The 23,105-nt window shown below is 50.4% G+C and overlaps 4 protein-coding genes across 4 annotated transcripts; 3 read left to right on the top strand and 1 right to left on the bottom strand.

Moving 5' to 3' along the window:
• Positions 1 to 449: 449 nt before the first annotated feature.
• Positions 450 to 1,730, top strand: EsH8_X_000138 (uncharacterized protein; the record flags this gene model as incomplete). The annotated part of the gene is made up of 1 exon (XM_083274226.1): positions 450 to 1,730. One exon carries the CDS (start codon positions 450 to 452, stop codon positions 1,728 to 1,730), a length of 1,281 nt encoding a protein of 426 aa, XP_083119618.1.
• Positions 1,731 to 4,232: 2,502 nt separating this feature from the next.
• EsH8_X_000139 (uncharacterized protein) lies at positions 4,233 to 9,089 on the top strand (the record flags this gene model as incomplete). The annotated part of the gene is made up of 2 exons (XM_083274227.1): positions 4,233 to 4,644; positions 4,699 to 9,089. The coding sequence occupies 2 exons, from the start codon at positions 4,233 to 4,235 to the stop codon at positions 9,087 to 9,089; spliced, it is 4,803 nt and encodes a 1,600-aa protein (XP_083119619.1).
• A 3,610-nt stretch (positions 9,090 to 12,699) lies between these two features.
• On the top strand, positions 12,700 to 14,098 carry EsH8_X_000140 (uncharacterized protein; the record flags this gene model as incomplete). The annotated part of the gene is made up of 3 exons (XM_083274228.1): positions 12,700 to 12,822; positions 12,882 to 13,162; positions 13,216 to 14,098. The coding sequence occupies 3 exons, from the start codon at positions 12,700 to 12,702 to the stop codon at positions 14,096 to 14,098; spliced, it is 1,287 nt and encodes a 428-aa protein (XP_083119620.1).
• Positions 14,099 to 14,990: 892 nt separating this feature from the next.
• On the bottom strand, positions 14,991 to 22,867 carry EsH8_X_000141 (uncharacterized protein; the record flags this gene model as incomplete). Its single annotated transcript, XM_083274229.1, has 21 exons — positions 14,991 to 16,036; positions 16,102 to 16,410; positions 16,476 to 16,628; positions 16,683 to 16,806; positions 16,898 to 17,281; positions 17,349 to 17,724; positions 17,890 to 17,967; positions 18,030 to 18,100; positions 18,196 to 18,327; positions 18,426 to 19,281; positions 19,343 to 19,378; positions 19,438 to 19,772; positions 19,838 to 20,003; positions 20,081 to 20,255; positions 20,319 to 20,557; positions 20,663 to 21,110; positions 21,183 to 21,362; positions 21,427 to 22,039; positions 22,611 to 22,671; positions 22,732 to 22,786; positions 22,834 to 22,867. 21 exons carry the CDS (start codon positions 22,865 to 22,867, stop codon positions 14,991 to 14,993), a joined length of 5,871 nt encoding a protein of 1,956 aa, XP_083119621.1.
• Positions 22,868 to 23,105: the final 238 nt, after the last annotated feature.

Raw genomic sequence — 23,105 nt, forward strand, 5'->3', positions numbered from 1 at the left:
TAGAGACTTCTGTATTTTTATATTTATTCTTGTATTTGACACCCTAGGGCCAAGCGCTGCAGCACCTGCTTTACGACCCAGAAAAATACAGGGAACCGACAAATCCTGCGAGGAGCCGCCGAGTATCGGTACATGGTACTGTAAGCACAAGAAGCCGCCAATCGAATCCTGTAAGCGAATATGCCAGCAATGTGCTTCAGCTGTCGCAAGGTGTCAGCACCGCCTAGTACCCATGTAGCCTTGCATTGCTGCCTGCTGCTTGTAAAGCCCTTCTTACCTTACTATATTACAGTAAGCACCCCTTTTGGTTTAGCCTCGATCCTTCTATGTTTTCTCAGTATAACTAAACGCACCGCCCACGCAGTTTAATTCTCTCTGACCTGCGCCCAAACCCACAACACCCGTACATCTCGCCAAACAAGGTTAACAAGGCAAACATCCAATTTCCAATGTCGGACCAAGAAGGGGTGCAATCTATAGATGATGTGCCAGTCTTTGGCGCATTCAATGCGGTGTTGGGTTATCTCGGAGGACAAGCTGCCACCAGCACCATCTTCGAGAGGCTTCTCTGGCCGCAGCGTCACTTCTCATCATTCTCCGTCTACGACATGCCGCGCCTCGCACTGCTTTACTCCATGGCAGGCCCCATCGGATCAATTGCTCTAGAGGTCATCGACACGGCGGACCAGAACGGCCTTCTCAGCGGTGCTGTTCAGGGCCACATGCTTGGCACACATTTCTACCGGGACATCGGATGGACATATATCCTGCACGCACTTGGGGATGAGCCAGAGCGCGAATCGCAGATACGTAATTGTCTTTGGGTCCAAGCATTGCTCAGCCTACCCCTTCCAACTATGAAGGACAGTCCAATTCTGGGTCAGCAAACCAACAAGGCCGAGGGCGGAAAACCTGCTCCTGTAGAAACCAAGAAGCCGGTGCGCGCAAGAGTTGCTGTGAGCCACTTGATACTTTCAAAAGCCACAGAGGAAGACCTCTGCGATGCACAGATTCCGTTCGTTTCAGAGGAGATCAAGCGTGTCAACCTAAGGTGCTTGATCGAGATTGTTCTCACCGAGTCTACCGGCATTGGCATCATGATATGTGTTGCCGTTATCACGGGCTCACTGTGGTGTCTCTTATTCATCATGCCGCTCATCCTTCGATTGGTCGCCGCCTTTTTCGCCCTTGAGCGCGAAGGCCTGAACGACTTCCCAGACTCGGTCAACAACGAAAAATCCCGGGATTGGGAGATCAACTGCCCGGCAATTGAGGGCAAGTTTATGCTCATTTCCGGCCCGCCCACTATCGTCAACCAGTTCTTCCGCCACTACGGGCATCCCGTGCGCAACCGCTTTCGCGAAAGGGTCCAGCTGGCTCTCGTCATTGCCTATGGCACTTACTTTCCAGTGGGCCTCCTCTGCCAAGTCACATGGATGCCCATCTTTGTTCAGTATATTTGGACGGTGTGGCAGGTCTGGATGGTGCTGGCGATGCACTTTGACAGATACACACAAAGGGGCCCTCGTCGCACAACCACAGATGCCGCTATTGCTGCAGCACTTCGTGCGAAAAGCCAGCCCGGGGACGTTGATAGGGTATACAGGAGTACGATCCTCTTTGGACAGAGACGTAGCGGATCCGCGGTTGTCAAAGCTACCTTAAACTTATCGGTTGCAGATAGCTACGCTGACGGGAAGAAGGTCTTGAAGAACTTGCTCAGAAAATAACGACAAGGAGGACTAGCGTCGATCTGCTATATGTTCACGGATTCTACGGTATTTAACAGCTAGTATCAATTATGACTTAATGAGAATTTGGAAAAGGTCTTCTTTCAGCCTATCACAATATTGATTTGCTTAAGCTGATATTGCAGTTTACGTCAAGTATTATTGTATTTAAATCGCCGGAAGTTCCTCGTAAGTGGCCTAGGAGACTTCCTTAACGAATGGCAGCAGCGATGACAACCCTAGGGAATATTTTTTTCATCGCAAATTCTCAATAAAGTCTCCCAATAAAGTCGTAAAACGCAGTTTCATTTTCAAAACGACCTTATCAGTCTGGGACAAATAAAAAGAGCAGCAGGACGGCGGAAGACTAGGAATAAAGAGCAAGGCACAAACAGCCGGCGCAAAAGCAAGATTTTCCCCTGATGTAACTGTCTTTCAAGAGCACAACAACGCTACTTATAGAGGGCCCGTGGTTTCTGATCTCCGGCTATTGATAGTTGTGGAAATAGCACCGTGGCATCTCGACCCCCATCTTCAGCAAATCAGTCCCCCAAAAAGCCCCCAACATGGGTGGGAGTCTGTGAAGAGATGCAATCTTAATATAAAGGCGACATCGTATAATCATGCAATGATTCATGCATGTCATTCAAGAAAGGGTTTTGGTTTTCGCTCCAACCAACAATGATGGCGATTTATGGATTACGGTCGCTGTCGTGTGGACCAACCAAGAGCGCAACCAATCCCCGGCAAGCTTTGGGGGTAGTTGGGGGCAATGGTGAACTACTAGACACCAAATGGGCACTGTCTGGTTAATTGTCGATTCCGTGAGGTTGCTTGAGGTAACCTTGCCAAGTGAGATATGATGTGACGTCTGTATAGGTTTGGAAGAGTTTGCCGCGAAACACACTTCTAGTTAAGGCTCTTCGGGTAGTCCTTTGCTCTTAGCCAAAAACACACGTCCCTAACTGAAAAAGCATAAGGGCAAATCTCAGAAACTGGGTGCATCAGGACCAGCCTGCGTCCAGTCACGATGGTGTCCCCTGCCATTCATAAGACGTGATTTGCCACCAGGCTGCTCAAAAACCCCATGTCTTATGATCTACGGCCGTAGTTTACTGTGAGTAGGCACCGTGGGGGTAATCCGATGGCACAAAACTTGTTGGTGCAGGACAGGTGCATGTTTGGGGGCAGGGAAGACGGAGGATTGCCTCTTTCAGCGCGCGCAAGCCATCGCCAGTACCCCAAAAAGGACAGCTATTGAGGAATTACTTCTTGTTGCATATATGTACTCCATTAATAGAAATCGTTGGCCCACAATGTTCAATGTCTTAAGCGGCTGGGGCGATTGCTGCTACCAACATAGCCTCCGGAGCTGTACGCATTAGGCATCGAGGGAGACGTGTCCAGGCCATCGCCCAGACTGATGTGTTATTTCCGTTGAAATTTTTGCAGCGTTGAAACTCAAAATTGACTTGACCCCCGTCATCTAACAGATAATTGCACACGTTGTTTAGAGGACTGTAGCAAGGTTACTCACTGCATGGTACACAAGCGGCTGCGGCTTCTACGCCACATTTCGTGTCTTTGGATGCTAAGTTCGCTAAATTTGTATTGCGTGCAGCTCAGTTTCGCTTGTCCGTTAACCTTATGCCTACATCTGTTGCAAAGTCCGAAACAAAGTCGGCTTGCTCCCCCCCCCCCCACCCACCTTCTTTTCTTTCTTTTTTGCCCCGAGACAAACGAACCCGTTCAGCTGTCGCCTGCATAGACAAGTCACGGGTTGTATTCAAAGTCAAAAGTGTATCGATCGATAAGGGCACGCAATTTGAGTCACGCAATGCTCGATTTTGTCTCAACAGGGCAACATAGGAGGCTGGGTGAACCCCGCTAAGTCTCACTCAGCGGCTGGTAACTGGCCAACTTACAAGAGGGCCAGCCGCCCCGATGCGAGCCGCTGATTGTGGAAACGAGGTTGGCTGACCGCTACGATAGTTCGGGCAAGACAGCGCGCTGAAATGACGCACGTCTGAACCAAAAGCGGTGGTTCATGCCTCAAGTGTTGTGAGCTGGTACCTTGCGCAGGTGATACTTTGAGCAGACGCATGGCGACCTGCAAACCTGTCCAAGTTTCCTCATTCTTTAAACTCCAGAACACTCATATTGTGATCGTCTCCTATCCACGAATAAAGGGCAGTTTCGATATTTTTGGCAGTTTTCGTCACGTTGAACCCTTCTTGCATCTCGAATTCTACAGCCATGACAGACGATGTAACACGGAGGGTTCTTCTCCGCCTTATCAAGTGTTACTTGCTGTCCCTAGTCATTGTTTGCCCGGGACGCTCTATGGCAAACCTAGTGCAGGATGGGGAAGACTTCTCAAACAACCTTGCTTCTGACATTGCACCGTACGTCCCTCGAACTTTTTCTTCATATACTTTGGAACTCCTGGTAGAAGTCTGACGCAGAAACAGTTTGCTAGCCCTGTTTGGTGAGCGTGTAACAATGCAGTTCATGAGCCAGTCTACCGGATGGGCTGACTGTATCTTGCTCGCCATGGCACCGATAGGAGTTGTGACAATCATCGTCAGCGCAATCCGAGTAGGCGGGTACCAATGGCTTAAAGCTGTTGTGGGGCGTGCCCGAGAGAACATCGTCGTTGCCGAGCTCGAAGTCATGTCGTCGACATCTCACGAGGCTTGCGAGCTTTGGAATGGAAGGACGGTTGTCAGGTGTCCTGGGGCGGCTGATATTTGCGAGTTCATCTGCATTTATCCCACAAACATGAATGCCCCGATTGAATCCGTGACAATCATGGACATTTCGAGGGCAACCCTGCCATCCGAACCAGATTTGGATGACCGCAGTACTAGTAAATCGGGACGCTACTTTCTCCGTATCCAGGCCAAGCATTGGGGTGCGTAGAAACTCAATTTGCGGACCCTGACTCTGCTGACAAGCGGTTCTAAAGAGCGAAAACGAATTCTGATGTACTTGCATAGTTGGTCCGACAAGATTCGACAATGGAGGCCTTCGCTCAAAAACAAAACGAGGTCGTCAAAACGCAGTTTTGATGATGAGGAGGCGGGGACCCCAAGCGGATCCGAGCTGAGGGCAGGGCAGAATGGCTTGACGCCACGATATGTCAACTCACGGACGAACAACATTCATGAGAACAATGCGATGTCGCACAGCCGCCAGCAACAAGAAGATGATTCTCAATCCAGGTCCCTGGAAGAGCCCCAAAAAGAGATTATAATCGTTCGCAACACCGAGCATATTGCGCCGAATATTTCCTTGAATTGCCGAGCTGATGGCAATCGATGGCATCTCTGGGTTTTGGCGACCATTAGTGTTTTCATACAAGGGGGTGTTGTGTTTTATTTTGGATTCGTTACAGAATACCCAACCCTGCGCTTTGAGAAAGATGATCAACCCGTCGACGCCTACGCCATGCCATTGGCAACCACAAGTACAGTGCTCTTGGTAGCTGGTATGCTGATATGTGCGCATGTTGTCGACAATGGGAGCACAGAGGAAGTCCATGAACTGGACAACATCAAAGACACCACTGCGTTGGCTATGGTTTGGCTTCAAAAGAAAAAGAAAGTCAGTGATCAATATTTCCAGTCGGCTGTCATCTATCATCAGATGAAACGGTACCGGGTATTTACTTCCAAGCGCACTATTGAGGATGACGACGAGCCCTCCAATCGGACCGACTCCAAATCGCGAAACAAAAAACAAGGAGGTCCAGGGAGACGACTGAAAGCTTTGACAGCTACTGGCACATTCATTAGCCTTCTTGGTGTTGGTGGCCAGTTCGCTGGTCTGAGGGGCATGCATTGGACAGCCTCCATTGCCCAACTCGGCGCTGTAGTTATTATGACAATCCTCAGAGCTCTTGTACGGCGCCACTTGGTTCAAGGCATCAAACACAAAAACTTGACATCTGGCTTTGAGCTGGACTGGTTTGTCGAATCTCTCTCGAACTTCAAAACAGCCCCCTGGCTTCCGAAATCAGTCGTGGCTGAGCAATCCCAGATGCAGCGCTCTCCCAGAGCCTCAGATGGGGAATTTGAGCTGATATTTCCGCGCCCCTTTTGGATGATCCAGACGGGAACCACGACAGGGTTGATAGCGACCAGCGTTATGACACAAGCTCTGAATAATCAGTCCCCAGAAGAGTGCGAAGAACGCGGCCATCAAATCTCTGATCTCAACTCAGCAAACAGCATCTTAGACCTTAGACGATCACTTGGGGAGCTCGGCAACTGGCAAAGTCCGGTAGTCACAGAAGCTCGTATATTGTGCCAAGCTGTCGAGGCTACTATGGAGTTTTTCGCTCCTTTCTTCAAAGAGAAGCCCACCGGCGGTAGCTTTGTCTGGTCGATGGCTGTCAAAACAAAATACAACGGCGAAGTCTTACAGAACATTGACTTCCACATTGATCAAAAGCCTGAAGGCTGGAGAGCGCGCATCGATGAGCTAGATGCCGCGCTCTCGTTGTGGTTGTATTCGGCAAGAGTTGAGCATGAGGAAAGGTCCGCGATTCAACACCCTTCTGAAACCGACCGCTGGATACGAGGCACAGAAATTCAGGATCGATGCTTGAGGATCATTGGGCCATCCACAAGGGGTCTAATTCGAGATCTTGATTGGTGGATGCCAAACAGCCTAGAGGGAATTTCCATGGCCGAGATAAATCCAACACAAAGCAATAAGGAAGAGACGGGAGGAACCCTTTTGCAAGAGGTTCATGATTCAAGAATTGGTCGCAGCGGTCAGAGTTGGTCCCGGTTTGATGCCGATATAAGCACTATGCCATTCGCCAGCGCAGCCCGCACTTCCAGCGGGCAAGAGGGCAGCAGCACTCCGGATGCTCAAAACTGGACATACAAATTGAAGGACTTGAAGGGTTTCCGCAAAAGCCAATCAAACACCCATCCAGTGCTCCCTCTGGTTATGGAATCACAGGAGCCGCTGGAAAAGCTGTACATGAAGGAGTTTTTCACTAGTTTTGTGTGGATCTTGGTTGGTTGCCTGGAGGCCTCATCTATTGGCAAAAGTTTGAAAGCAGAGATCACACCAAGCAATGCAAAAGGCCAGGATGCTTGGCAAAACTTCACCTTGAAAAGCAAGGAGATTTCCAGTCTAGTTCAAAGCATAGCAAAGTTGGGCTGTTGGTCAGAGCGGGAAGTATACTCAAGCCTCGTCCCCCCCTTGAGTCATTCAGATAACCTACCAGGCCTCGACTCTGTTGTGGACCTGGCGTTGAACGCTGCAGCTGCACCTGAGCGAGCCAATCAGTGGTCGCAATCGGTGCAAACATATCGATGGCTGTATAATGTTGCCGACACTTTTCCTTCGACGAGCTACATATACTGCAAGTCGGTGGCTGTCCTCATGAAATTTGAAGCCAGAATGCAAAGACCTCAGCTAAGGTGTTTCGGCTCTCAGTATGACGACGAGTACAAGTCGCACGAACTATGCCATTCCAGGGGAGACATCAAGAAGATATTACTTGCGGCGGATGGCAAAGATTCATCTTTGCGGGAGAGGTTGAAACGAATTCTTGACGTGCACAGAGAGATGATTCCATTTCTTTCGACACGGCAAGATGCGCACTACCACTATTCCGTTCACGAGGACACATTATTGCGGTACGAAGAAGATTTGCTCGAATCTACAATTTACAATTGGTCGGTTCAAGAGACGAATAGCCACGACATTTTCAATCGGACCGCGCTCCACCATGCAATGCAGAGCTACCTCGAAAGCCGAAACATCTTACGTCACCTATTCCGGGCCGGCGGCATAGACAGCTACGACATGGACAACTACTGGAAAATGCTGCAGGGAAAGGTTCAACAGGCTTGTGAATCCGGCAATAATCCAACCAACTGGCCAATATCCTGCTCTTTAGCGTTGCTTGATCCTTCCAAGCGATTTGAAGAGATTATCAAGAATGGCGAAGACATAAACAGTCGGGATTTAGACCACTGGACCCCACTTCATTATGTTTGTCACCAACTTGGCTTCCAACTTGGTATCCAACAGAGCAAGTACGGCCGCGAACAATACGAGGAAAGCGATGTACATTTCGAAGAAAGGCGCGCGCTATCGAGGGCCCAGATCCTCATCCGCCAGGGCGCAAATGTCAATGCTCAAGGACTCGACGGCCTCACACCTTTGCATTGTGCAGTTATGAGTGGCTGTTTGGGATTGGTCGACCTGCTCATCCGAAACAAGGCCGATGTGACGATTGCAAGCATCGATGGCCGCACACCATTTCATTTGGCAGCAATGACGGGCAACCCAGAAGTAATTTCCCGCTTCAGTGGCCTTGGGTTAGACATTGAGGCAAAAGACCTGGCAGGCCGAACTCCACTCCACTTGGCTGTCATGTACAACGACTCGCAGTCGATTCAGGAATTGCTACAGCATGGGGCCAAGGCAGACGCAAAGGACTTCAAGGGAAGATCCCTCCTCCATCTTGCCAGTCTGTATAACAACACGGATGCTGTGGCAGTCTTGCTCGGAGAGGACGGAGCAGCTGAGCCTGGGCACACCAACGATGCGAATACCAAAGATGCAGACGGCCGGACTCCACTTCACTTGGCAGCATTGTTCGATTCCGAAGCCGCCGCCACACTCTTACTCCGCCCTCGAGACGATGGTCCTGTTGGAAACCTGAATGCGACAGATAAGAAAGAGAGAACGCCACTCCATTTGGCCGCTTTGTCTAACGCGGCCAGAGTTGTCAGTGTTCTCATGAAGGCACACGTGGCGCACGATGGGCTCCTATCTTGGCGCCCAAGAGATTTTGTCAAAGCGACTCCCCTTCACTGCGCAGCGGAAAAAGACGCCGCCGACGCTATTCGTGAGATAACCAACGAAATGAAGGGTTTCCTCCAGGAGGAGTCCTTCAGGGAAGTCCTTCTACTCAAGGATAATCGGGGCGACACGGCTTTCGCAACTGCGGTTCGCCACGGCAAGGCCTTGGCTGTGCAAGCTTTCCTTGAAATTAGGGTTGGCGACTTGATGCAATGTCTTCTTCACGGGAAAAGCAACGACGGGGCAACGCCCCTGTTATCGGCTTACGAGAGTCGGTTTCGAGATATCGCGCTGCGCCTTATGGAACTAGGCGCCAGCATAAATGACGTGCACCCTCGATCGGGGAACAACCTTTTGCATCTGGCGACCCAGGATGAGGATAAGACGGTTGTAGAATACATCTTTCGAAGGACTGACGATTGGGAGAGGCTACGATCTCAGCTCAACGAACAAGGGAAAACGCCTGCAGATATAGCAGCAGAGATAGGAGGCGACATAGCAAAATTGTTTGATCAAGCCCGATGACGCAGACCTGGGTAGGGCAACGTGGCAACCAATAGTGTGGAAGCACCAAGATTATCTAGAAATCCTATCCGCCAGGCCTCATTTGACCAGTTTCTGTTGGATTTAAAACCGATAAAAAGGATCACAACCAGGTGTAGGTAGAGGCTAGTAGAAAGACCGAGCAGTCATTGAAGGGGATTTGGCAAACCACCAGGGTTACCCGCAAATAAAGTTTTTATCTTGTATGTTCTTGCAGTTATTTTCAACCGTGTAGAAAAATAAGATGGGGGGAAAATCTTGAGGTTTTTTTTTTTTTTTTTTTTTTTTTGATAGTTGAAAATTTTCCAATGCTGAGAGGTCGACTAGAGTATCGCCAATGAAGGTGCACAGGCCAGCGACTTAGTGCAGCGATTTAGCAACAGAGCATCGATAGAATTTGTCAATAAAAAATTCTAGTCCGAGGCTTGGAATAGGACCTGGCATTTGCTGTCTCACCTGCCAGCCTTCCACTAGCCTAGATTCGCCGAGACGGTAGAAGTCGAGTCCGACTGGATTAGGAACTCTGTGCCTGCAAGCGACCCGTATTTGCACCAGAAATCGTCTTCTCGAGGCGTAGTGGTGGTTGACGAGATGACCGATGCGACTGGTGACGGCCTCAACTGAGTGGGGGTCAAGTGCAGGATGAGCCACCGCAAAGGGAACTGATGCGAACAATCGCTACGGACGACGACCCTCGGGATCGCTGTCCGTCGCTCAGTTAGACATGGAATGACAATCAGCAAAAAAGAAATGTGTCAATCGCTGACGGGAATTGAGCCCGACGTGGGGGTCGAACCCACAACCTTGAGATTAAGAGTCTCACGCTCTACCGATTGAGCTAGCCGGGCGGACGAAATGTCCAACCACGAGACTCGGATGTTGAGGACGATGCGCGTTTGAGCACTTTTGGAGGGAAGTGAGGGCTACCGTAGGTGGGGTGGGGTTAGGGCACTAGCCTTTGCCAGTACCTAGGTACCTTAGTGGTCCTCTTGTTATGGGGCATCTGAAATGACCTCGGGGCAACAGACTGAACCCCGGGTTTAAAAGTTGGATGTACAAAGGGCGCTCAACGGAAACATGTTTTAAGCAATGTACGAGCCTGGGGACTGTCTGGATAACCACTGCTGTGATAAACAACCCAGCCTGGTAACTTTAAAGATGTCTTTTTACTTTTATTGTCGTCCTTGGCAAGTCTAAATTGCGGAATTGTGAAAGATCGTGCCGGGAATAGTTTCGAAATTAAAATCCAAGTGAACGACGACGAATCATTGTAACGTGGCTGACGCTATCTCGTACGGGGATTCTCGCCAAAAACCCATTTTCCAGTCTGTCCTTCCTAGCCCAGTATTTTCACGTTTGAGCCGAATTGTGCCATGCATCTCGTCTAAAACGAGGTTGATCTGCAATTCTCCAAAGTCTAGCGTCGGTGCCAAGCCTCCTCGCGCTGTTTCACCGTCCTCCCCCGCCAACTTTGTCCAAGACCACATTTCTAACCTGCAATACGATATATTCTGCCCTCAAAACTGAAGCACGCCCGCACAGGCAAGCCCAGGAGCATGAGGTCCTGTGGCCGCCGGCGGCATTGACGAGCAGTGAAGGAGATATGAAAGGCCTGAGCTGCGAACGATTGCGATTGTTTTGGGTTGCCCTAGCTTGTCAGCTGCTTGGTACAAGGGAGTCATCACTCTTGCATCACTTTCGCATCACTTTTCCAGCTGATTGAACTATGGCTTTGGTGAGGGGGCAGGCGCAGCCTATCAGTAAAAATAGGATTGGAAATGTTGGAGTGGGCGAGACCCGAGTGTGGTAATACGGCAGGCAATTAGTCGGTTGATTAGGATTTGGAAGTTCTGCATGAACTTTTCAGCCCTCATGGGGGTTGTGGTGAATCGTGGGCTAGGTCCTTGGCGTGCAGTGCAGAAAAGGCTCAGCCTTTGCGAATCAGAATGTGACTCTCCGTAACGCATTGAGCTGGTACAACTATCAAATGCATTTATAAAAAATAAACATTCCCTAATCACATGCAACGATACTGACTGGCTGGGTCTATGACCTCTCATTGGCCGGACCTCGTTGATAGTCAGAGACGGCAAATCAACTCAACCAAGGGACTGCAGATGTTTGCTTGGCAAGTGAGAATAGCCTCACTTGCTTGGTTGTTGAACAAATCGAGCTATCTGGCTTGCCTCGGCGGCAGCGCTGGAGGCAACCATGCGCAGCTGCCACAGTATTGTGATCTCTGAGCGCTTTCTTGGACTTTCGGTTGCCATCATCACCAACAGTTGTATACAGTTCACAAGGTTAAAAGACTGGCATGGGCTGTCAACTTCAATCTGTTAGTTGCCTCTCATGGTGTCGGCGGTCAGCCCGAGGCCCCAACCGACGCATAACTGTACTGTATTTGCCATACGCTCCGAAATCAATTCCCTCACCAAATTGGAGGTTGCTTGAAGATAACGCTCGATTCGAAGATGAAGTGTCGATTGCTGTCACGGGCATGAGGTTATACTGTTTCGACCAGACAACCCCACGCCACGCAATTGAGGGCATTCCAAATATACAAAATGTGTGTGGCAGGAACGCATAGCGCTGTGCTGCACGGAAAGTCGTGTTTAAGACATTCAGTCGTGGACCGTTGCGGTTGGGCAAGACTCCGATGTACGCGTAGCCGAGGGAGGTTATGTTTGCTGAGCGATTTGGAATCCGCTGCTACTGCAGTCCCAGAGGCTTTGGAAGGGGGTGATATTGGGGAATATTGGCTGGGTAGATGAGGGACAGGCCCTTGGCATCGCGTATTCTCGAGCGGTGGCTGAATGATGAATTGATGTGTGGGTGGGTTGGTGTATGTCGCTCGTTTCAGTCGCGGTCGATGAGAGCTGAATGCGGGCTTGACCGAGTTCGGACACATCGATGTGGTTCTGCACCGGCCGGTGATGCTCGATGTAGCCTATACTTCCTCGCAGAAAGTTCGAGGTTACTGTCCATGGGAATATAGGATAGAAGGGAATGGGGCCAAACGATCGCGCCCGGAAACGCAGTTCGATTGTGGTATGGATGTTTGAAGAAGTCTGAAAAGCAATAGCAGATCCGCTCCGACCTTTTCGTGCCCAGTAGGTGGTACATATCACGCGCTCCTCTCCACCATGTCCATGTTGGAATATCGCCATGCAACCCCGCTCTTTGTGCTACATTCCGTGCGGCGCGGCCCGTCATGGTTGACCCACTCAGTTCAGTTGAGTGCATGCATCTGTCGAGTCAATGCGATGTGACTCGTTCGCGTTGCCAAGACGTTCGTGATGCACGACGCTCATTCATCTACACGCTTGCTTTGGAGACATCCCCCCTCACATCGCATACAGAACGTCTGCATCGGAGAGTACGGCCGGTCAGTGCGAGGAGCTGCCCCCGAAAACCTCGACACGGATTGTAGAAAGGGCTTGCGGGGGTCTGCTAATATAAATGCTCCATGTGTCCCAACCTCTGACTTCCTTTGTCTTCCTATCCACCTCGAATATCAACGCGACAAGTCATACTGTTATAGTCCTCCTTTCTACAACTCTACATTCAGTTCTTAACTCCATTATCCGTTACCATGGCCTCCTACTACCCCGAAGGCGAATGCTTCTTCGTCCGGTCCTCTCTCAAATACGGCGGCGGCAGCTGGTCCGCAGAGAACAAGGAACAGTTCTACAGCCATGTCCTTCTCGAATACCAGGTACACTGCCCTTTCCAAAACCCCGACTTGACCTTCGTTGGCTTACAATTTACGCACAGTGGAATGGCTGGATCGGGAGCGGGAGCACTAACCCAACGCACCCGCGATCCCAATCAAAGTCCGGATACGCCAGTTTGTACGGTACTCGGTTCCTACAATGGGACAACTTCTTTGTCGGTGAAAGCGAGACCACGGATCCTGCAACCATGCTCGCGACCACCAGCTATCCGAACAGTCTGAATTGGAATGAGATGCGCGACCTCGACTCGGGCGGACCGAAGAAATACATCCTTCGGCCAGTCAAGATTCGCAGCAAAAAGACCCAATGGCTGTGGATTGAGTAACCCACCCACCCCAGACTTTGTGACCATGCAGGAAGACTGACATGCACAGTGCCACGATTCCACTCCGAGCCATCTACTTCCCAGTTTGCCATCAGACGGACGAGGCGTACAAGCAGTACTGCACATACGTGGTCATCGACTTCAAGGCGCGCGAGACCATCGATTGCTTCAACACCGTAGGAGAGGCTCGCTCGTACAAGTCCACCCGCGAATCGGGTCTTGGCCTTGACACGGGCCTGACCTGGCTCTTCAAGGTTCCAGACCTCCTCACTTATCTGACCGTCCCTTACAAAGTGCGCAATCCCGAATACGGCGTCTACAACGCCAAAACAAAGACCGATGCGCTGTTTCTTGTCGCATGGTCGGGGTTCAGTTGGAAATCCAACGACAACACAGCCGCGGGAAGCTTCTATCGCGAGATTGATCTCGCCGCGGTCATCAGCGCGACCTTCGGCGTCGAGGTTGGCTGGCGTCCGTATCAGTACTCCTCCTTCATCCTCGACCTGGTCACGCAAGTGGTCGAGCTCGGTCTTGGCTTCATCCCCGGAGCGGGAACCCTTCTGTCCGTGGCCTTTAGCTTGGGCGTGCAACTTCTCAATGATCCTGCTTCGTTCAAAGCAGACAACGTCCTGAATTTGAGTGCTGGAATCTTGGCGACTTTGATTGACTCGGCTGGCAAGTCGAAGAAGTACGTTGCTCCGGGCTTCCTTCCGAGTAGAGGTACATCCGCGATGAAGATGTCGAGCATGCGGGTGGCCACCAGAGCTTTGGAATCAGCACCTGCTGAAGTGCAAGTACTCAACGGGGGCGATGCCGCTGAGAAAAAACAGACTGGCGAGGACCAGAACGCTCAGCTTACAGCGAGTGTTGTGGAGCAACGACAGGTCGTTGAATTGCCCCTGGCGGAGGCATTCCGTAAGGCAGGGTATTGAGATTGCCATCGTAAGTACAGAATGGAAGACTTTACTGTAGGTGTCATTTAGTAGCTGTGTTATAAGGAACTGGTTCTGTAAGTTTGAAATTTGTTCCAGGTAGTCGACCAGTATTTTAGGAATAGCAAAGTTTTGCCCTTTCAGGCCACTCATTATGTCGAATATACCGATTCAAGATGGAACTAGAATTAAATCACGTCGTTCTATATCGAATCTTTAAACCTCCATCGACTTGTTTCCTTGATTCCTTCAACGACGCCTGGGTCGCCCTTGAGCATCCCCCGAGTCTATCACCTGGCGCAAGGCCAACAAGAGTGTTTGTTGAATTAGTACCTGGAGTTTATAACAAAGTGAATCATGGAGAATAGGGTTGAATATTTGAACAATGTTCAGGATGAGCTACCTGAGACGGATTGATACAACGGCGGCGAGAAGAGATCAAAGATAAGGTGAGTTGAATGGGAAAGCATGAATCCCAACCCGCGCATGCGGCGGCAGAAATGGCAACCGAGTTAACAGACCCCTGTCCACGTACAATATCAGGTTTATCTTGACTTTATAGAGCAGCCAGTATATCGGTCATCCATGTAAGCATTCATAATTACTGCTAGTCTTACAAAGTGACAGATTGTACACAGAGAAAGCCACAGCTAGTGTCTATATCCCTCACGTACCACAAATATCAAGACAAAGAAGCGAAAAGATAAAAGGAATTGAAGAGAAGAAATACTTTGACACTTAAAAGTGAAACAAAATTGTTACAAAGAAAGAATAAGTAGACTCATGCGGCATGTCCAGGTGGAATTATCTCGTCAATCGGCTAAAGAAACGAAGACTGTCGTGAGAGATTTGCCGCTTTCCTCCCAGAAACTAAGGTTGACAACTTGATGGTTTAGTTGTAAATGTCACAAGCCACCACTGGACCCACGGTGGGATTGCCCAAAAAGCAGGGTTCAGCATCAGAGCCTGACAAATCGAAACAATCTGCGCGTTTGGCATTGCTGCATTCGAGCTTGCCCAGCGAGTCCTCATCGCCCTTGTAAGTGCACTGAAATCCCTTTGCGTCGAAGGGTCCGAGGTCAAAGGGGAACCCGGGATCGGACTGCGTGGCGCTATTGGTGGTCTTGTAGAACACGGACTTGTCGTCGCACAGCCTGACTTTGCCGCCCCAGTCAGACGCGAACACCAACCACTCCCGGGACCAGTCGGCGATTGGTCCCCCTGATGACACCAACTCCTGGAGTGCAATAATGATGAACGCTTTACCCACGGGCTCAGGGTCCGGGTTAGTGGGCGGGGTCGTGGGCGTTTCGGTTGGCGGGTCCGGCTCCGGGGTTGGGTCGGTGGGCCCCGGGATTGTAGTAGTCGGCACAGGCCTACCGGCGTTGGGGTCCTTGGGATCCTGGTGATCGGGCGGCTGTCCCGTCGGGCTTGGGTTGCACCAGTAGCCCGTGCATACGTGGCCACCGCAGCCGGTGCCGGATCCGCAGGTCGGAGAAGGTCGAGGGCCGCTGGTGAAGCTGACAGTCTGGCCGCCTCCATTTCCGCCGCTGCCGCCGCCGGGGGGGAGCGGGCAGGAGCCGCCGTCTTGACGAGCTCCGATTCTGGGGTTTGCTGGATTGCACGGCGCGACCGTCTCACCTTCTTTTGTTTCTTTGTCAAGGTCCTTGTCGATATCAGGGCACGCTTTGCTGTCCTTGTCCCATACATCCTTGGTGTCGTAGTCTACGAGACAGTTTTTATCGCCCACTTGTCCGTTCCAGATGACGGGCCTCCGCAATGACGCATCCGGCCATTGTGTTGAAGAGTATTTCGACTCGAAACGGCGGTGAAGCAGCCTGATCATCTTCTTCACGTGGCGCGGCTCTTGGAGCTGTGTTTTCCAAGGCGAGTCTAGCGACCTGAGATAAGCCGCCAAAGCGGCGACTTGCGGGGCAGCTAGAAAAGAAGGGTATTGTCAGCCAATGTATTTCACCACGCGTATTTTGGATCGGTCTTCATACCGTACGAAGTGCCACGTGCTTTCCGGAAGTTATTGGAGTTCCCGTCGGCGATCCATGCATTATGCGCCGGCGCAAACGTCGTCATCCAGTCAGCATATTGGCTGCTGTCGCCTTGGTGGGTATCGATGTCTGTAGATCCAACGGTAATAAGGTTCTGAAGCTGACCATGCTTGGCGCCTGGGTCGCCAAGTATGGCGGGGTGCCGATCAATATTGGGACTTCCTTTTGGCGGCGCTTCCAATGCGTGGTTGTTGGAAGAGCAAACCAGCACAGCCTTTGCTTTGATTTCGAGCTGGTTGAGAGTGAACCCTGTGAAGACACTTTGCGTTAGACCCTGCTTACAGCTGAGGTGTAATATTGGTGCGGGGACTCACTCATTTGTTTGTAATATGAATCGACCTCTCCCCTTGAGCTGAAGCTCATGCTGATGACAGCCCTACCCACGCGCTTCTCCTTGATGATGTGGTCCAACGCATCTTGCAACTGCAAAAGAATATCCTCTTTGACTGTCTTTGTCTTGGAGCCACCTGGTATCTGAAATTGCGGAGCCATGTGAACTATTGTGCACTTTTTGCACACACCTAGCTGAACGCCCAGGATCTTGGAGGCAATGCCGGTTCCATGGGCATTGTCCGTGCTGACGCCATTCCCGTTAAGGATCTGAACAGACGGCTGTTTCACTTCAATCGTCGTTTCCCCGAACTCCTATAGAGATGAGCAAGAGTTAGCGAAACTAGTTTATAAGCGGCCGACAATTCTCGGCTCAAATCATTTCTCAGAAGGGACTCGAGCTTACAGTATGGCCTATATTTATGCCCTCCTCACGGATCATGTAGACGTACTGGCCACTCCCAGCAGCCTGATTGTATTGGTATAGAAAGTCGGGAGCCTCAAAAGAACCACTGTCAGGACCTTGCCAGATTTTACCTTTGGGCAGAGAGATTTGGGAAAGAGGCCAGTATTTTGATCGTGAGGGGATATCAGCTCTCTTCTGGATCTGCTGAAGCGGCTCCAGTGAGCCTTCCGTCGTGATAGTGTCGTTTGTGTCTGATACTAGGTCTCCCTTGGCACTTGGCCAGGGAATTTCATTGACGGTCCCTTCATCCTGGTCTTCAGGGTCCTCAACGGCCCCGGCGTTGGCGTTGTATTCTTCATAGTAGTATGCAAACTCCACATCCGTCTAGAAATTATTGTCAGCAAAGCGTGCCAAATTGCATGAGAGATAGTACAGCAAACCAAAAACTTACGGATTGCTTCAACTTATCCATCGTTTCCTGGTCGAGATAAGGAACCCAAAAGAAAGACGTGAATCCAAGCTCCGACGACTTGATTTCCTTGTACTTCCCTGCGTACTCCTGGAGCAGGGTGGGTATGTTTCCGACATTCTCGGGGTTTGCTGGATACACGATTGCGTTCGCAGGACAACCCGGCACTGCCGGAGGGTCCTGACGTCGCTCCAGGCTCCCTTCCTGGTTTGCAACGGCGGGTGTAGGAAGCGGGCACGCGTTCCGAGTTGTCGTCGTAGAATGCGTGTCGTCGTCAGTGACTGAGCAACCACGTATTGTCTCGCATGTGGACGAAGATGAAATGGCAGTCTTTGTAGTACCGGCAGAGACGGTTTCGCTGACAAATGTCTTAGTCGAACAAGCCGATGCCGTTTGGGTCTCGCAACTTGTGGGTTCCTCGCTATACGTAATCTGCTTGTTGGGGCCAATGCTTCAAGTAAGGCGCGGTTGTCAGCGACATACGAGTACTTGAAGGAGTTAACTGAAATGACAAGCAACCTACGTAATTCTGGGCCAGGGAGGAAGAGTTCCCTTGAGGGTCCAACCCTTTGGAAAATCAATAAATCCAGGCGGCGGACCTCTGTGAGAGCATCAGGTTAGAAATATGGGAGGATTATATCAGGTTTCATGAGATCGACTCACGGTGGGTAGATTCCAGGAGGAAGGATCCAATACCAACCGCCAATGTGGATGTCGTCGGTGGAAATGCAAAACTATTTTTTGTTAGACACCAAGTTATAATCGTTGCCATAGTGTCTTCGCGCTGCGGTAATTTTCGAACAAATTATGCAGCTGGAAATCTACTTACCCAAAAGAACCACAGCTTGCATGGTGTAACAACGCCATTGTCTGTTGGTTTCGGATCTTCGACCGACGTGGCAACCGGCGTGATTACGCCTCCGGGCCACGTGGTCCATACTGGAAGTACTGTCGTTGTGGTCTGGATTCAAGTAAATGTCAGTACGACAAAGAAGGAAATATTTTGTGCGTGAGAGGAATATCACTGGTAGAACCGATAATGAAATTGATGAGACTGACCGGCTCCGTTGTTGGTGGATCGGGATCGGGCAGCCCTGTTGGTGGGTTGAATATAGTCGCAAGCGTGCAGTCTGCCGTGAATACACCAGCTGAAGCGCCCAAAAATGTGACAATCTTCGTGGCAGGGCATGTAAAAGCAATCGTCCAAGCCGTCTGAGCATTGCAATCAGTAGTGATGGTGGTTTTCGGCGTGTTAAAGGCAATGGTCGTTTGCGGTGGACAAGAGACCACGATGGGGCTGACAGTTCTGGGGAAGGTAATAGTCGTAACAGTAGGTCCGGTTGCTGATACAGTTGTCCGGAATGGAGTTCGAAAAATCCCGGAAACAGTGCTGTCACTGGGGTCTATCCAGGGGCTGGTGGGATTACCCCAGCCCGACACATCAGGGGGCCCATTGGAGACGGCAGGCCAAGGGGGAAGGGTCACTGTGCGGGTTGTCGTGCTCCCTTCACCATTGGAGACGGGAATGCCAATCGGAGGTATGTCGACACTGGGCGTCAAGACAATAGAATCGCTTGTTCGTCCAGAAGTAACATTCACGTTGTAGTACGGCATGCCGCCAATGGTGATCAGCGGGATGTCAATGGTGACGGTCGTGGTCGTGGTGAAGAATGTCGTAATGACCACACCATTGCCGTTTGTTGTCGTACCGCTGTTACCATATTCCAGTGATGTGGTGTATTCACCAGGGTCAATCGTGGACGAAGACGCCAGTGGGCTGGTGGGAAAGACCAACACACAAGGTGGAGAACAAGTAACAGATGGTTCAGTAAAGACCTCGGGCCCGACATAGACGATGTTCTGATCATCATCTCCATCTAGAGGCAACCAGACGCTGACCTCGGTGGTAAAGCCACTTGGGAAGACGTCAGTTAGAGATTCAAAGAGAGGCTTTGCACGTTGCCGAATAGACATACCTTTGGTTTGAGTCATTTTGATAGATGCCGCCGCCGCTTTGGAAGAACATTAGTACGTTTGCCTGGAGTATCAACAGGATTCGGGGGTAGCTTACTTGATTCCAGTGCCAATTTCCACAATGCCGACGGTGAATATGTTGAAAATTGCAACGTCCTTGCTCCCCTTGACTTCGCAGATGCGTTCCTGGCAGTTGTGCGTTTCGAGACAGTCTTGGTAGTATTCTTGAAAGAAGCTGTACATTCCCGCTCCGTGGATTGTGATGCCCTCCGAGTTGATTACCCTAAGACCCCAAGCCTCCTCGCAACCTTCGGAGGTGCAATGGTCAAAGGAAGGGTCTCCAGGAAACTTCTTACCCACGTCGAATGGAAGTGGGGCGACTGGGACTGGTTGGTAGTAAGGCGTCTCACTTTGAATGTGGCCGAGATAGATCTGAAGCAAACTATATGAATTTCCTGGACTTGGGCCAGAAGGATTGGGATGGGAAGATTGCTTACGTCTTTAGCTCCATAAAGTTGATACTGATACAGCACGGTGTGCTCCGACCCGGTGCCGTAGAACCACGACGGTCCCTCAGATTCAATCAGCGTACCACGAGCTGCGTAGAGGCTGATCTGGTTGGCGATTTTATCTGGGCTGTCGTATACACTCATATCGTTATCACTATCATAGTTGCATGTTAGTTTAGCAAAACCCATAGAATCCTCAAGTCGAATGTGATAATAAAAAGCCAAACTCACTGATCTGCCAACCAAATCCAGACGTTTTCAAAGTAACCTGAGGCCTGCGGGGTGACGTGAAATAATAGAGATGCGCAAATGCAGTTGTCGTTGTATCCGAACTTAGGACACTCATCAATGTCCAAGCTTGATCCCACAGCACCGCCGACGCGGACGTGAGTGTCCCACATTGCAGCTGGAGCACAATCATAACGTTAGATAACACTTTGAGATAGGGTTTTCAGGAATGCTTCCTTACCGGAGCCTTGGCTGCTCTCATGGACGTTCCATTCCAAAACGATAGCACCGGCTGTGGCTCCTTGGACATTGAACATCATGTCAACAATCTCCATAGTGCCAACATCACCCTTGTTTCCGACCTTAACAACTACTTTGGGGTTGAAAATATCGTTGAAATAGAAGCCACCGCCTTGGATTTGAGACCAGCTTGATCCTTGAACCCGAGAGCCCGTAGGAATCAAAACGGTGCCGCCGACTCTGATGGATGCGTCTGGTTAGCATTGTGTCTTAATTTTAACGAGAATAAATGAAACACAAAAGATGTTGGTTTCAGTTCGATTATAGAAAAGATGATAGACTGACCTGTAGATGCCTGCAGGGAAATAGGCAATTTGACTGGCATCCTTAGCCTTGAGCAGAAACGCGTTTATTGCGTCTGTGTTATCGCCAGTGCCGTCATTTTTGCAGCCATTGTCTGTTGCGATAAGAAAGCGGTCTGTTCCTAGATCTGCGTACTGCGGACGAGGTCGATAGAACAACTTTCCGCTGCCGTCAAGTAGGCGGGATCCTTTTGGTGGCGCATCGACCGCACCGGTGCTGTACTCTCCGTCTGAGCCATTGTACCGGCGGCCCATGGCCCATAGGTCTACCTTGCCACTGCTTCCCAGAATAGTTTTGCCGCTGTCGTCGACGATGGTGTTACCCACGCCGCTCAGCTCAAGGTTATCAAGAACAATGTTAGGCACCCCATTGATACCGTCGCTTTTGCCAGTGGTTAATATACCAATAGGGCAATTCGAGATCTTGGAGTCTATCAGATGGTAAGCTTGGTACCCCAAATCCACTCGCAAGTATCAGTTTGTTGCAGGAGAGCTTCACTTACCGATGATAGACACGGATCCAATTCCCTGGCCTGTGTCACCACCTCTACCGCTTATATTGAAACCGACAGCACCGCCTTCAATATCAACCCGTTGCCAATTAAAGCCCCAGTCCCAGACCATCTGAATAGCAGTCAGACAGCCTCTAAACTTAAGGTTCATAGCCGTGTACTGTTGAGATCCTGTGATTTGTACTGGTCAGATCCACTGTGGCCAGTAGCCTCAGCCTGCCTGGGTTAGACTTACCAGCACGCCAACCAATGTTACCGCCAATGAACTCAAGGTCAGAAACAAACCCGCCACTTCCGTTCTCCATGAAAATGCCGACATGGGTGACGTTATCGCCATCGGAATCAGGCATCTTGAAAACCAGGTTCTGCAGAGAACACGCTTGCGATACCTGCCAGTGAAGCCCCGTGGGTACAAGGGGCTGGTCGTGGTCGTCGGTGGCCGACGGCATCTCAGTGAGGTCAAAAATGAAGTTGCGGATCTGACGGAAGAACTGGTTTTGGTTGATGTACCAGTTCTGTCCGTTCCCTCCTGGGATATAGGGGTCCGTGTCGAACAGCGCAATGCCCTGGAACTCGTCGCAGCCCTTGATGGTAGGGGGATCCAATGCATCGCCAATGAATTGAGTGTAGTACAGCTGAATGACTGGGCGGCAGATCTTGTAAGTTCCAGGGGGGAAGTAGATAATGGCACCTTGACTGAAAGTATTGCCGCACTCCATGCCACAGCGGTTGCCGTCTTCAATAGCCGCATTCAAGGCCTCGGTCGTGTCCGAGTTGCCAGAGTTGTCGGCGCCATAGTCGTCCACCACATTGCGGAAGAATTTGTAATCAGATCCTGCAAGAGGTTGCTATGAGTTTGGATGATGTCAGTGAGCCTTCCGTAATTTGATGCCCTTGATGAAGACATAGTGTATAAGATGGGGCAAAGCCTTGGGAAAGATGATTGGGAACGGTTACGACAGTAAATAGAATGAAAAACGTGATTGTAGCAGGTACAGGACTCTCAGATATTTATCACCGCATCAATTTGACACTCTACTACCGGTAGGTGAAGATTACGAAGATCCGGGGAAACCTACTTTACCTAGCGGTGCCAGTTGTGGGAGCCAGTAGCTAGATGCTGCAGCCTGAACTCTAGCTTGACCCGGCGAGAATCTGAAACGTGTCCCAGAGTGGCCATACTCAAACCTCGTGACATTGGGGAATCTCTTTGTGTCCGTAGTGTTCGAGTATCCCGTGCCATTTCGAGGCTGTCGCAATGTCCCGTTCCCAGCCATAAAGTTTTCGAAACTTCCTGACTCAAGCCACACGGGGCCATTTTGCGTTCCTAAACAAGTTCCAGTAAGCTTCAATGTTTAATGTCTATCCAAGCAAAAATACAATGTTCCGATGCCTGATTACTGCCGAATATGGACTTACCTTTGTCTGGAGCGGTTTTGAAATAGTTGTTTTGATTATCCACCATGTAATCAGGAGGCGGCTACAATAGAGTCAGCAATTCCTTGGGCCGAGACCACGCTGCTCTTCATTTCAATCTTACTATGGGACCTTGGGCTGGAAAACCAGGGAAACGCTCCCATTGAGCCGCCGCAACACTTAGAAGGCCTAGGACGGCAACAAGAGTTCTCGCAGCCATGCTCACGGGATTGTTCGCCTTGCAATGCAGGCTCGAACATTGGCTATTCAAATTGGCGTGAAACAGCAAGCATATTCATTCAGAAGATTGGGTCTTTTATATGATAACAATATAAGTAGTTATCCTTTGTCAAGACAAGAATTGATCCATCAGACCGTTTACCCCTTGAATACGGCACAGCTCGTCAGCAAATCTCGAAAACTAACCCATTTCTGCTGCCGGTGCTCTACACTCGCCATATGAACACATATGATCACATTGAAGACTGGACCAGGGAG

The sequence above is a fragment of the Colletotrichum jinshuiense genome, chromosome 10, assembly GCF_051148585.1.
Source record: "Colletotrichum jinshuiense chromosome 10, complete sequence".
Lineage (NCBI taxonomy): Eukaryota > Fungi > Ascomycota > Sordariomycetes > Glomerellales > Glomerellaceae > Colletotrichum > Colletotrichum jinshuiense.